This window comes from Centropristis striata, chromosome 4 (assembly GCF_030273125.1).
Source record: "Centropristis striata isolate RG_2023a ecotype Rhode Island chromosome 4, C.striata_1.0, whole genome shotgun sequence".
Classification (NCBI taxonomy): Eukaryota; Metazoa; Chordata; class Actinopteri; order Perciformes; family Serranidae; genus Centropristis; species Centropristis striata.
Window position 1 is genome coordinate 15,412,892 of NC_081520.1, and position 15,507 is coordinate 15,428,398.

Consider the following 15,507-nt stretch of genomic DNA (forward strand, 5'->3'; position numbering starts at 1 on the left):
TCCCATATTTGGAGAAATTCCTTCAAGGCATTCCTGAGGTATATATTCACGAGAATAGAACGGTTGTGAAGTCACAGTGATCTCTGATGACCAAAGTCTAATAAGTTCATCCTTGAGTTTAAGTGAACATCTGAGCCATATTTGTAGAAATTTCCTCCAGGCATTCCTGAGATATCACATTCACAAGAATGGGATGGAGGCACAGACTACATAATGCCGCCAGTTGTTAGCGCAGAGGCATAAAAAGGTGAATCTGATGCTCTGCTCTGAAATAAAGATAGGGCTTGTCACATACATTTATACTGAATATACCGTTTATACCATCAATAAACACACTCTAAGAAAATGATTAACCATTCATAATTGAGCGCAGCATTGGTAGTCACTGCTCAAAACGTATGAATAATAATTTAAAGAAGTAATGAGAATGGGATTTGTAGAGCAACAAAGGATCAGCTTGCTCATCAGCATAAAATGACTACCAGTCTATACAAAGCCCAGAAAAATAATACAGAGGCCCCTTAAGGTGAAAGAAATAACAATTATACGGGCGTTAATGAGCAATGAGGTTATTTTAATTAATCTTTGATACAATCAGAAAGTGAAACTGGTTTATGATAACAGACTCCAGGGTAGATTGATTTAAGTGAGCTTGGTTGTGTGTGTGCTTGTGTGTCATCACTGATGGGAGCAGTCTTTGTTCAAAGGCCTTTTCTGACTTTTCTGATAATATTTGATTTATTATAAAGGTATTAGCATCCTGGTCCAATCTTTTATATTTTATTCATGAATGACAGTGTGTGATATAAACTCCGGGAAGATCTGGCAGCACAGATGTGCTTCGGTATTTAGTATTCTTTACAATGCACGCTGATACACAAATTAAGTTGTAAAAGTAGAAAGATTACACAGTTGCTTAGAACAAAGTGTGGGTTTGCATTAAAAAAAGCCAAAAAGAACGAGGAAAAGAAAAAAGAGCCAGCAATAGTTGGCAAAGTGACCCTGGATGGGAATAAGTGGGTAATAAAATGGATGGATGGATATGACTGTGATGAACACAGAGCAGACTCTGACAGCATGCTGTTTGCTTTGTGTCTATTATACATAGTTCTACAGCTACATCCATCATTAAAATAAAAAAAGACGACTGTCAAACTCAGGGACAAATTAATCTATTCAATATCGCCTAACAATATTTCACAAGTCTTTTATTCTGTATTCATAATCTGTCAGTTGTGGAGAACAAACAGATGGCAATATCTTCTTTAGACTTTCAGTGACCTCTTGGTAAATAATGAATAGCTGCTGTTTCAAAGAGACGCCAAGATCTGAAAGATTTGAACTCAATGTGACACTTAATGTGAGCTCAAACTCAGTGGCTGCAGCGAGGCACGAAACTGAATCAAATATAGGACACTTTTTAAATATTTCAAGAGATTCATTTAAAATAATCAGCATCCTTTGCTTGCTTTGCTAATGAAAGGGCAGCAGGGATGGAGACACTGTTGTAATTTTAATTGTCAGCCGCAGCACAAACTTTACCAACTGCACTCTATAAAATATGATAACATACAGAAAATAGAATAATAAATATTATCAAAGACAATAAAAGCTACAATAGGTTTCAGTCAAACTACTTTAGCATCATAAAAAGTAAAACACTATTTACCAAAGACACACATAAAAACTGATCTCAAGCGCTCAAAGCCATGAAATGGAAAATAATAAACTTTTCACATCTCAGTGATTCCAAATTATTTTCACTCATCATGAGACCTATCTAATTTAAGTGGCACTTTAATGTTTTTGAATCCTCCCACAACCAATTTAACCCAAACATTGTTTAACACTCCCTGTACAATGTGAATTTCAATTGTGACACGGTCCGACTCACCGAGCCATTCATCACTACGGCAAATTTTATGGTCGTGGCATAAAAATTATTTTGGAGATCATTTATCATTTCACGTCAGAAATGTTGAAAAAATAATTTATAATCTTACCTGTATTGTGTATATGGTCATAATTTATAAGCATTAAAAATAAGCACTATGCTCCAAAACGCTGGAACAGCCTGCCTGCCTGGCCTGCCTGCCATCTTATTATATTATTATTATTACAATTTTATGGTTTATACTTGTTTTAATTTGTTAGCTTTTAACTGTTGGATTTGTTTGAAAGGTGCTATATAAATAAAATTTGATTGATTGATTTGATTGACAGATTGGGGTGGCCTGCCATTTACCAATTTAAATAAATATTTAAATTAAACAATGTAATAATCTATGGCAAAGCTTGCCTAAATGACTTTCTGAGTGTAGTGTGATTATCATCAGACCGCTGTTTGTGTCGATTAATTTAGCCTTTTAACTAACATTTCTTTATAGTTTTAGTTGAGGGACCATTTACGCTTGAAAAATAGGAATAATATATTGCACTGGGCACTGCAGTTACACTTTAAATGCACTTTTATCACAAAAATACAGTAGAAGGGGACAGAAAACCTTGATAGCAATTTAGTCACGATGCTGTTACATGGCAGTAATCTTCAACGTGCTTCAGATATTCTGGGCTTTAAGTGTCATAAATGTCACTTTGAAGATCCTGATCTTTTACATCTTTTATTTGTTTACCCGCCTTTGGTTCATAATTGCTGCTGATTTGACAACCTCTGTCACAGTTAATTTAGCCACTTGACTCAGACAATAAAAACAAGAACGCAAAGATTAAAGCATTAAAATGATTCACTTCAGAGTTTCATCACACTAGACTTTTCATTTTGATGTTATGTGATGATATCTGATGTAAAATCTCATTGTTCTAAATTGTACCTTTAGCGGTTGGCTGATTATTTAAATAAAATGCTCTGTATTGATTGATCAATCTAATACATGCAATGCAACATGAGGGTCTTACAGTATGTCATCATGACTGGAACATGAGTAAATTTTACAGCATACAGTAGCAAGACTGTAACAAACTTTAAATGACAGAAAATCACTATTTCCATTATACTGATCCCACTCCTTAATATCATCTCTAGTGTTTGAATCTAATGTTATGTCAGACAGAACATTGGTTAAAGTGGAAGACTAAAAGCATGCATGCACTGTGGTTTGACTGTGAAAAACCACATACACTTGGAGAGAAAAACATGTGTGAACAAAGAATCCTCCGTGCACACTAATGCTAACCACGGTGTTCCACAGGGTTCTGTGCTTGGACCAATTTTATTCACCCTTTATATGCTCCCTCTACGTAATATAATTAGAAAACATTCAATTAACTTTCATTGTTATGCTAATGACACTCAGCTATATATATCAATCAAGCTAAGTGAACCTGATCAGCTAGCCAAATGTAATGCATGCTTTAAGGACATAAAAACCTGGATGGTCCACAACTTCCTAATGTTAAACCCAGGTAAAACAGAAATGATTGTGCTGGGACCCGAACACCTCCGAAACTCATTATCTAAAGACTTAATTAGCATTGATGGCATTATCCTGGCCTCCAATACCACCGTAAGGAATCTTGGAGTTATCTTTGATCAGGATCTGTCATTTAACTCCCATATAAAACAAACTTCAAGGACTGCATTTTTTCACCTATGTAATATTACAAAAATTAGACAAATCCTGTCTCGAAAGGATGCAGAAAAATTTGTTCATGCTCTTGTTACTTCAAGGTTAGATTACTGTAATTCCTTACTGTCTACTCCAATAAATCCCTTAAAACTCTGTAAAATCTCATTGTTCTAAATTGCACCTTTAACGGTTGGCTGATTATTTATACTACATGCTCTGTATTGATTGATCAATCTAATATATGCAATGCAACATGAGGGTCTTACAGTATGTCATCGTGACTGAAACATGGGTCAATTTTACAGCATACAGCAGCGAGACCGTAACAAACCTTAAATGACAGAAAATCACTATTTCCATTATACTGATCCCACTCCTTAATATCATCTCCAGTGTTTGAATCTAATGTTATGTCAGACAGACAGAACATTGATTAAAGTGGAAGACTAAAAGCATGCATGCACTGCGGTTTGACTGTGAAAAACAACATACACCTGGAGAGAAAAACAACACCTGTGCTGTGATTGATGGAGAACTTTAAAAATGAGAATCATCTGCACTACACTTTAATCTGTCAATCATTTAGCATCTGCTTGCTATCATGTCATTCAAAATGGCATCCATAAATGGGAGCTGAAGAGCACTTGGCAAACATTCCCACGGGTGCAGTGCAGCGGTACGACAGAGCTGATGCAAACAGAAAGCCTGGATGATTCATGGCTCACATAAGAGCTTACATTAGAGGACAACTGCAGGGAGGGATATTCAAGATATGCCATTAAATAGCACTGCCTATGCTCTGTCTATATGGAATAATTGGCTGTGTAACATTTCTTTTCATTTCTAATGATCCAGCAAATGTGATCTCTGAGAATCTGTGCTCTGGCTCTGTTGTCGCCATAACTTATCAGACTCATCATTTCCATAACATGGATGGATGGAGAGGAGAAAGGATGGATACAAACATGAAACCATCAAAATACAATGCAATAAATAAATAAAAATGATGAAAACAATCATTCACCTTTGCACAGTAATAACAGCATTACTTGTTGTCATAGGAATTGTGATGATGAGTTTATTAACAATCCCGAAGGCAGTGAAGAGAAGAGAATATTTGTCTTCTGGCTGTGACTGAGGGTCTAACCTCTTACCTGGTGAATGCGGAGGAGGGGTGCACATGAGAACAACGCCTTGGCCTTCACGCACAGAGACGCCACCTCTGGTCTTCCCACTGAAAGCACCGAGATCTGGAACAGCACACAAAGACAATCTCTCTCAGCCATACAGGAAAATAAAACACATCTGTGATACATAGAGACACTACAAGTGATTTTTTTTACCTTATAGACATCACCATGAAACTTCCCTAGTCTGATATTCACATTAAGAAAATAATTTTTTCCATTGCAAGTTTTCAGAAATTGTATGTTTAGATATGCAAATTAGTTGTGGACTCATTAAATATGCACAAATTTGCATATATTTCCAGGACAGAAATCTGACCAATGGATAAGGCAAATTTCAAAGTTGTTATTTCACATATATGGAAATGGTAAATGGAGTGTACTTATATAGCGCTTTTACCCAAAGCGCTTTACACTACACACTACGCTCATTTACCCATTCACACACACATTCATACTGGTGTCCCAGGCTACCAGGGCACATTGGTGCCACCTGCCACCATTGGGAATTCATTCACACACTGATGAACGCATCATCGGGAGCAATTTGGGGTTCAGTATCTTGCTCAAGGATATTTCGACATGTAGACTACCATGGTCGGGATCGAACCACCAACCTTCCGATCAGTGGGGGACCGCTCCACCAACTGAGCCACAGCCGCCCATTTATAAGTTTCAACGTTTTTTTACAGAAGGAAATTGGAAAATCTCTTTTTAGCATTAATAAATTAGAAAATACTGTCAAAAAAATGTTTTCGCCATCTTTTTAGGAACACAATGTATATAAGTAAGGACAAAGACAAAACTCTCTGTAAAAACCTTCAGAATAAAACTGGGAAATTAGGTGTATGTAAGTATAGCTGAGGTTGGGACTTATGGCTCAAAGCATAAGATTGAAACTCATTGAGAAATGGGTGTGAAATATTTCATACATTCTTTAAGAAAATGACTATTTGAAGGTGTGATTACGATGTTTAGACTAGTTTGTGGTGCAACACGCTGCAAGACTGCTAACTTTTAGTGAATTTAGGAGAAATCTACAGGTACAAAGGGATCAAATACAGTAAAATACACACATATATATATACATATATATATATATATATATACATATATACACACAGATATGCGTATGTCACCCACCCACCCTTCCTCCTTTCTTCTCCTCACGTTGTGCTGTATTTCTTTTCTTTCATCTCTGTCTTCCTGTCCTGTCCACCTCTATCGTATTGTATGTGTGTTTTATACGTTTCGGACGGGTGGATGGCAAATCTCGTTGTACTAGTACTTGTTACTCTGTGCAATGACAATAAAGGCTTCTGATTCTGATCCTGATTCTGATTCTAAATGTTTGTTTTGGATGTTTTCTTACCACTATTCAGAAAGAAGACATAGGACACAGGAGAAAAGTAGGATAAAGTTTTCATCCACCGGCTGATTCGTGATAGTAGCACCTTGGGTTCTCAACTCAACTCAACTCAACTCAACTCAACTCAACTTCATTTGTAAAGCACTTTAAAAACAACCACAGCCACAACAAAGTGCTGTACATAAACAAGTAAACAAGAAACAATAAAGTAAATAAAACAGGAATACACACTAACATAAATAGTTGCATTGCTTTTAAAAAATAAATAAATTAAAAAACAATAAATAAAAGCAAGCCATAAAACACTAAAACAAGAGCAGAGTCTTATGCGCCGTTGAAAGCCAAGGAATATAAATAGGTTTTAAGATGAGTTTTAAAAATGGACAGTGATGAGGCTTGTCTGATGTGCAAAGGCAGCTTATTTCACAACTTGGTTGGTCATGTGCTGGTCAATCTTTGTTATTCAAATCAATGTTATTTTGGGGTTTCTCACTCTTATCCACTCCTTCTGATCATCATCACGGTTATAAAAAGCAAATGGCGTACATGGCTATTAACCACTCCAAATTACACACCTTTACATGGCACCTTCTTCTGCAGTGGCACTAAATGTTCTTGACATACAGTATATAATTTACATCAAAATTGCTTAAGAACTTCAGAACGCCCAGAAGATGGAAGAAGAAAAGAAGTTGTCAAATGTGATTATGTAACAACAGTCCTTTGAACTGGTAACTCAGAGTACGGTTAAGCAGACAATAATTGGTCACTGAATAAAATTCAGGTGTTTTCTTAATGAACATTTGTGGAGCTGTTTGAAAAATGTATTATATTTTAATCTTTCTCTGTTAAGGGGGAGATAGCAGGTCAACAGTTTATCATACATGGAAGGGGTGTACATCATATGGAAGCTGGGAACCTGAAGATTGATTTAAGGTGCAATTCAGTTCTGGTTAAACGCCTATTCAAATGTTAAACGTTTAGAGTATATAAGGGTTCTGCACATTATGATGCAAGTATAGAATGGTCCACTGTGTGTTCAGTTCAATTTTTGAACACTTGACAGCTGATAAAAATGGTCAAGAATCCCTCTAAAATCCAACATTAATAAATCAGGACCTTGAGGAACATCCTCGAAAAATCCATGCTGTGAGTTGGTGTCCAAAACCTTTGAAGTTTTGGACAGCTGCAAGATTTGCTTTGTTTGGTGATTTGATGGAGAGCACTTCTGTTCTGGCAATTGCTCAGAAACCCCCTAACTGTCCATACACCTAGGAAAGCCACATGCCCTCAGTCTCTAGTCTGTGGTTATCAAGTTTGGTGGGGCTGCGTTTATCCCAGCAAGAGGTATTTTATACAGTCAGGTAAAAATGATAAATTAAAAAAGGGTCCAACTACACTACAAGAGTCTCAGCTTTCCAATTTATGCAACTGCAACACTGTTTAGGGACCCCAGTATGCAGAAATATTCAGACGCAAATAACACATCTGTACTGCATGAGAAAACATGCATGCTTTTTGCCAACCAACTTCATGTGATAAGCATAGAGCAGGCATTTCTAAAAGGAGAGACTCCTGGATACGTATACAGTAAAACCCATTTTAGATTTCTTGAGGTCAGAGCTCAAGGGAGCCCTGTGGAAATAAGCTTGCCAGTCTTTCCCTCGCCAAAATTTAGTCCAACTTTGGATCATATTAAGCCTCCTTCCAAACAAAATATCATAATGTGGTTGGTGGCAATGGAATACTTTGGTTTTTTAGTTTCACATGATACCAGTTTCTGAACTGTAGCTTTCAAAAGCCTGCACGCTGTGAAACAGATGCTGAGCTGAAGAGGTTAACTTATGCTCTAGAATAGAAATAATTATTCGATCAATTCATCCAATATATGAAGTTACTATTTCCTAAACGAACTCCTTTACTGACATTATTTTGAATCTACTAATGTAGTAGTTTTTGTTTTCACCTTGTTGTTTTTCTGTGGAAATAGAACAAAGCAGGTTTAATCTGAAATCCCAGTACTGCAGCCTTCTAGACTTTGATACCGCCTGCTTAATTTCTAGTTGAAGCAATGCCAAAGTGTGGAAATAAAGCGACAGGCTGCTGACCCAGGGCGGGTCTCTGTGTCTCCACCACTTTCATTTCATCACTTTGAAAGGCAGTGTTTACCATTACCCTGGAACTGTTGGATAATTATGCCCCTGAGCGACTTGCGAAACCTGCATTTCTCCTAAATTTCTGGCACATTTAATAATGATCATAGTTTATAGCCTTCATCTTAAAATGTAGCACACAGTCAATTCCCTGTCAAAGTTTATTTCTTTATTTTTCAAAACATCAGTGTGGTCTATTTCTATGCTGGTCACGTAACTTTTTTTTTAAAGAAACCCTCTAGTTTGGAAGATCAAAGAGCATAACAGATAATTACAAAAATTTTACAAAACAAAAGGTTAATTTGGAACATTGAAAAATTGCAAAGAAAATGCTCAACCATTGAAATATTTCATGTGGCTCACTGAACTTCAAAATGAACCAGGTAGAGTAGGATGCCTACAACCTGGATTTGAAAGCAGTCATTCCGCACCACAGATCAATCTGCCATGCAAACCACTTCCTGCGCTTAAAACAAGGCAGATCCTACACTGAAGAGACGGTTTATCTGCTCCAGACATTGTGCAATGTTAGAAAACAATAACCAAAGGTAAAAATCCTGAAATGCAGATGTCTGATACCTTATCTTGGCTCTCAAGTGGTTTAAAATTAACTATGATTGATTGAACCTTTCACCTTAAATTGATTTCCCACAGATTGGACTGTCAATTCAATGTTCGGTGCCTCCATTTAACATTTGAACATTTATTGTAATGTTCCCCAGCAGCTGTCACCCTGTCTTTCTGTCAGCATAGCTACCTTCAAGCTCGTTTTCCTTTAATTTGCAGAACAACAGTCTCTACTGTAGCTTTAATTAGCAAAGACAAGGAAGCTAGGCTACATAGATTTTTCATCTGTTGATAAAGAGCGAAAGGGCGGAAATGAACGAGTGGATAAAGACACAAACACCATCTGCTTAAGAACTATTGACCAAGTGTTTTTACATCCAGCTGCTGGAGAACAACAACAGTGATTACTGACCTACAACACGAATGTTGTACTTGGCAGAAACCAGATGTAAGTGTGTGTGTGTGTGTGTGTGTGTGTGTGTGCGTGTGTGTGTGTGTCTGTGTGTGTGTTGCAGTACATATTCCTTCCCCTTCAATTATTCAGCCATGCAGGCTACATATTGTGGAAACATGAGTCTTCTTAGAAGTCTTGCCTGATTTAATAAATACTGAATGTAGTTTCATCATTATGTATTTCCATTTTGTTGCTCTATATAACCAATAGATATTCAACCCACAGTACAGTATATCCAGAGACCCATTACACTTGTGTTGAAAAACACCCAGTAATAGGGGAGGTCTTTCCTGGGAAACATCTCCAGGCACATGGGAAATTATACATTTTACATTTCAGGCAGTAACACTGGTTGTTTGGAATAAATAAGTCATGGTTAGCATGAGCAGCAACAGCCACTGTAACAAAAAAGAAGAAAAGACTACAGTGCGAAACTCTTCCTGACCTATCGTTTCCCTTTGCAAAGTAAAGTTATGTAAGTGAATCAATATTAATGACTTTTTAATCTTGTAAAAAAAACAGCATAGTCATTAAAGCCATCCTATGTCTGCATAAATGTTTAAAATCCAGATATGTAGTGATGAAATTTGCAGCAAGCACAGGAGCAGGTGCTCAATGCAAATTAGTTATTTCAAGATCAGTATGAATTTTATCAATGGGCATTAACTAGTGATCATATCAGATTTGTAGTACATTTCAGTGATGTGTGTGTATGTGTGTGTGGGTGTGGGTGGGTCTTCCAATGTTCAAGTCAAAGTCTCCCATTAATTTCATTACTACTGTACTGCTCGGAGTGGCTCGATACCTGAGCCTCAGCCACACTCACGTCTGCAGAGAGAGAGAACTCTTTGGGGAGAGAGATCACAGGTCTTCTTTCTGCCTGCTGCCTTCAAAGTCACGGCTGAAAAAAACAGCCCAAGTGTGAGTTCAGCAGCTCAGAATTTCAAAACAAAGGGAGAAAAACAGCATCCTACTGAAATATCTTTGGAGCAGAGCACACGACCGGTGGATGGAATATAGAGAGTCTTGACTGAACCTTTACTCGTGCACTCTAGCTGGTCCCCTCTACTTCTCCCCTGATTCCCTGCATGAAACACGGCTGTGTTCAGTTCGACAGCTTGACTGAACAACCCTCTGGACTAGACAGTAGCTTTAGAGGAGTGCTGCAACTCCGACATAACACCAACCAGTACCCAATATTAATTAGATTCAGAAGTAGGGATGGGTACCGAATTCGGTACTTTTATAGGTACCGAGTACCGATTCATGTAAAATCAAACAGTACCATGTTTCAGTACCTAAACGGCGTTAACTTTAAACTGATCATTGATTTCAACCTGTTTTCATTTAAAGTCTTTGATTAACAAGCGTGCTGACGATCGCACTATTTTTTATTTTTTTATGTACCTCCTCGTCTGGTCCTGTCTGCTCACCGCGGCCACTAGCCACTAGCTGCTGCCGTCTTCCAACCCGGCGCAGAGACGAACAGCCGGCTCTAGGCCTGCTAGCCGCAAGCTGCTATCTCTCCAATGTCTCTACCCGGGCTTGGCCTTCGTCTGCCTCCAGATTGGACCTTCCTTACTCCGTTTGCTCTCTCCACTCTTCTGTAGACCAGTCATTAACAGCTAGCAGCTAGCTCTGGTCCTCCGCTAATACTCCGCTCTTCAACTCAGGAATATTACCTGCCAATTTACTCCAAACTGCCTCGCTGAAATTAAATCCCTCAGACTCCTGCGTCATCCTCGATATGTGCACAGAGCAGCCCGACTCAACTTTGTTTATTCCAACCATGCTATGACCACAATACTGTCTGATCGGTGCTGCGCCGCACAGCTACGACGTCATCACAACAAATCACACGTGCACTTGCAACCTTTTTTTTTTTTTTTCTCCTCCGTGCACTTGCCACCTGAGAGCGCTCCTCTGCATTCTTTGATAACACTCCAACCTTCATGTTACAAAATGCACGTTCACTCAACAATAAAGCACTGCTCATCCTGGATTTTATATTGTTTTGATATATTTTTTAAAGTTTATATTTTGAGAAATAAATATGTTGAATTGAAAAAATTTGATTTATTATTAAACAAATTAACATTTATGACCACATAAACAAACGCAAAAGTACCGAAAATTGGTACCGTTGAGTACCGGTACCGATTCCCAGGTACCGAGTATCGGTACCGTATCGGTTCAAATGTGAAAGGTACCCCTCCCTATTCAGAAGAGTTGAATATTATCAATCGAGTGCAAATCGCACGGTGGAATTATAGCAGTGAGTAAAATGTGGTTCCTTCCATTCAGGATATATTGTGTGTCTGATTTTACTAAATCAAGGAATACATTTATTAATCAGAGCTCCCACAAGAACGTAGCAAGCATTAGCAGGGTGCTTTTTTTAAATTTATGAACAATTCTCTGTCTTAATCAGCAGCGGGGGGCACGTAGAAACAGCTGATGGCCACAAACGGTGATGTCGTTTTGCTTCTTTTTGTGGATTGCTCCAGTGGGGGTTATTGAAATAGACCTGAAAGCTTCATTCACAACCATGAAGAATATCGTCTCAGTCTCAGTACAACGGCACCGACACAGATGCTGCTAAACTTAAAAACTCTTTTCTGCTCTGCTGCTCACTCGTCCACACCCACTGCACTGTAAAAAAAATGTCTGTAGATTTTAAAGTGAAAAACTGCTAAACCATGATAGTAAAAGACCGTAAAATGATAAATGGGTTAATTCAGTTTTAGTAACAATGAAACACCATACATGTATTTATCAGCCATAACAGCATTTTTACTTTTTTTTTTTATTTTTTTTATTATTAATTACTCCACTGTAAACTACACTGGCACCATGTGTCTAACAAAAATATACTGTAATATATATACAAGCAATCACTGTAATTTTTTTATTTATCTTTTGTAAAAAATACTTTTTCTCACTGTTAAATGTACTAAGCACCATATCTCTAACAAAAATATAATGTAATATTTAATTAATTTATGTTGCATTTTTAAAGAATTTTCTTGTCAATTATTTGGCAGAACAGCGTTTCTTTTGATGGAAAAAGGTTTTGTTTATACGGTAAAAAATGGAATAAAATGGCAATCTTAAATGTGAAATCAACAGCGCAAATATCTTTTTACCGTAATATTAAAAAAAGTTCTACCGTATTTATTACAGTAAAGTTCTGGCAACCACAGCTGCAGGTTTTTTATCGTAAAAACAACAGGTTTTTTTTTTACAGTGTGTGTCACTCTCTCTCCTCTCTCTCTCCCTCTCTCTCTCTCTCTCTTTCTCTCTCTCTCTCTCTCTCTCTCTCTCTCTCTCTCTCACACACACACTACAATATTCTTTAAGCTTTATATATATTATATAAAGCTGAATCACAGAGGTGTCAAGGAGCAAAAATATAGTTTTTTTAATTGGTGATCAGCAAATGTAACTATGCCCTGACTTAACAATTGAAAGATATTCTTAGATTAGCTCTACCAAAGCTATAATTCTGAAATGATGAAATTTAGTATGACAAAATATTGTAAGCAAGGAACAGCAGCAGTTGCCAGGCTCCCAACTATAGCAACCATTTATTTGCCTTTGGTTACCATCATTAGCAACCATTTTAAACATATAAAAACAGACATGGCAAAAAGAAACATGCACCCCAAAATAAATAAATAGGTAATAGTTGTTGCATTAGTGATATTTAAATATTGCTGTTGCAGTCAGACATGGAACCAGATGCATGTGCTGCGTTTACTTGTGTGTAACAGACATCTGTTATAGAGATTGAGATGGATTGAACCTGTCACCTTTACAAACAAATGTGCAAATTGATTTAACTAACAGGGAACCATATGAACCTGGAAAAAAAACTGAACATTTGTGAAGTCTTGGGTGACAAAGTGTCCAGGATTTTGAGCTGGAAAATAACTATTCTACAAAGCACGTAGAACATAAGTGTCAAATCAAGTTCAATAGTTCAAGGTAACACACTGCAATAATTGCTATAATTAAAACTTTAATTGTTTTCTGTCACATTGTCATAATTACGCTGACGTATAGCTGCATTGAAGCCATCTTAATTATTCAAAATATAAGGTGACTAAAAATGACAAGAAAAGACAACAAAGCCAGCATGGAAACCACTTTTAAAGTTAACGTTGAGCCTTGCAAAAAAACTTCAAACCTCTCCACTAATTAACAGGTAAAATACTTTTAAACAATCATCAAACCAAACCAGCCAGTAACTGCTTAACATGTCACATTGTCTTCATGTGTTCCTTACAGTACCAAACCCGGGCAGTTGACTAAAATCAGACCACAGGTTCAGATGTATTATTTTAAGCCCAAATCCTGAAATCTGCAGACTGTATTTGAAAACTGGCAGAGTTGCAGGTCTCTATGAAACAACACACCTCAGTTTGAAGTGATAGAAGGTACAGTTTGTAACTGGGAGGATAATGTTCCCCAACTAAAAACAGAGCTGCAAGGAACTTGCTGACCGTATGTGATGTCTCAATGTGCATAAAACACAAGTCATATATATTGACCATTCTATTTCAAGTGTTAACAGCATATAAAAGCATGTAATTACTTCTATATAACACTCTGTTTATGAGGAAAAGGATTGCTCATGTGTATCTGGAGTTAAAGCAGCAGACAACTGTGTCAGTGCACGAAAATGTGCAGTGGCAACATGAAATGGGAGGAAAAAGTTGAGCTCCACGCTGAGTGATAAATACCCGCCATTTGTTATGCTGAAAGAGAGAGGGAAGGCTCTGCATCCAAATGTGTGCTGCAGGGCACCTCTCTTTGTTTCTGTGGCTAGCCTTTTGAAGGGTCACATTTTAAAGAAACCTAGACAGAGTATGAGGCTATTACACACTGATGCTGTTGAATATTTGAACTGCACAAAGCTGAAGAAACAGTCATTCAAATGTGTCACTTCTTATGCTAAATAGCCAGGGAGAAAATAAAGGAAAAGGAAATTTAGTCATGGGATGAAATGACTAGACAGGTTATCTGACTACAGCTTAGTGAAGTTCAGCAGGCAGAAAGAGCTATTGAGCTCTCATGTAAAGTTAAGCTTATATTAATAATAAAGAAACTGTGTAGTACTTTCAGCCTAGGTCCAGCCTAGATCCATCCATAATGACACATAATGAACATTTGTCAAAATGACCCATATAAGTGTCATTATACATACACTGTTAAAAAAAAAAAAAAAAAAAAAAAAAAAATGTTGTTTTTATGGTAAAAAACCGGCAGCTGTAGTTGCCAGAACTTTACCATAATAAATACGATAGAAGATTTTTTTTAATATTACGGTAAAAAGACTGTTGATTTAACGTTTAAGATTGCCATTTTGTTCCATTATTTATATATATATAAATATCAGGATATATATCATATATCGATATTGAGCCTAAATATATCGGGATATGACTTTTGGTCCATATTGCCCAGCCCTAAGACCAGTCTTAAATCACTATATACAGATTTGCTGACCTGCTGTTTATAGTAATTATTATATTTCCTGCACATACAGTTCATGTTTTTTATATTAAAATCTCTAGCACAAACAGCAATTTAAACCATATCCAGAAATACAACGAGTGTGAACAGTATGATGTTACTATGTGCTGCTGCTATCACACAAAAAAATCATTCATTTTCCACCACATGGACATTTCCTACTGGTTCTTTATATCTCAACACAACAACAGTTGGTGAGTTGTTGGATTTGTTGCTGACTCAATAGCAAAACTGCGATAACCACACATGTTTATTCAGTGAGTGATATTTTAGGGCTGTGGCTCCAAACCCCCCAGGCCATAGAAAATCTGCTACTGCAAGGAAATGATGTGATTTGGCAACGGAGCGGAATATTAATGATATAATTTTATAGCCGATTATAGGCTATATTTGCTGTAATACCTTGAACTTGGCGCAGCCCGTCTGTGCTCCATCTTCCCACATTACGCCCTGTCACGCCCCCGACAACAGGATACTGACTGGCCGCTCTGTTATTAGAGCTAGAAAATCCAATTTTGTGCAAAGGTGGCTCGGGTGAAGCTGATGTGTGACAAACAAGTGGCCATCGGCTCAGCTAACACACCTGCCAATCAACCAAACATGACCCCAAACATACCCTCTCTTAATATGCTTTAAAGCTCAAATTCTGCCA

The 15,507-nt window shown here is 37.3% G+C and overlaps 1 protein-coding gene across 1 annotated transcript in view; it reads right to left on the reverse strand.

Annotated features, from left to right (window-relative positions):
* Positions 1–15,507, reverse strand: part of cntn5 (contactin 5) — a 104,113-nt gene that overhangs the window by 60,348 nt on the left and 28,258 nt on the right. The window contains exon 6 of the mRNA XM_059330972.1: positions 4,742–4,837. Within this exon, the coding sequence (XP_059186955.1) occupies positions 4,742–4,837 (96 nt within the window). The remainder of the gene's footprint in view (positions 1–4,741; positions 4,838–15,507) is intronic.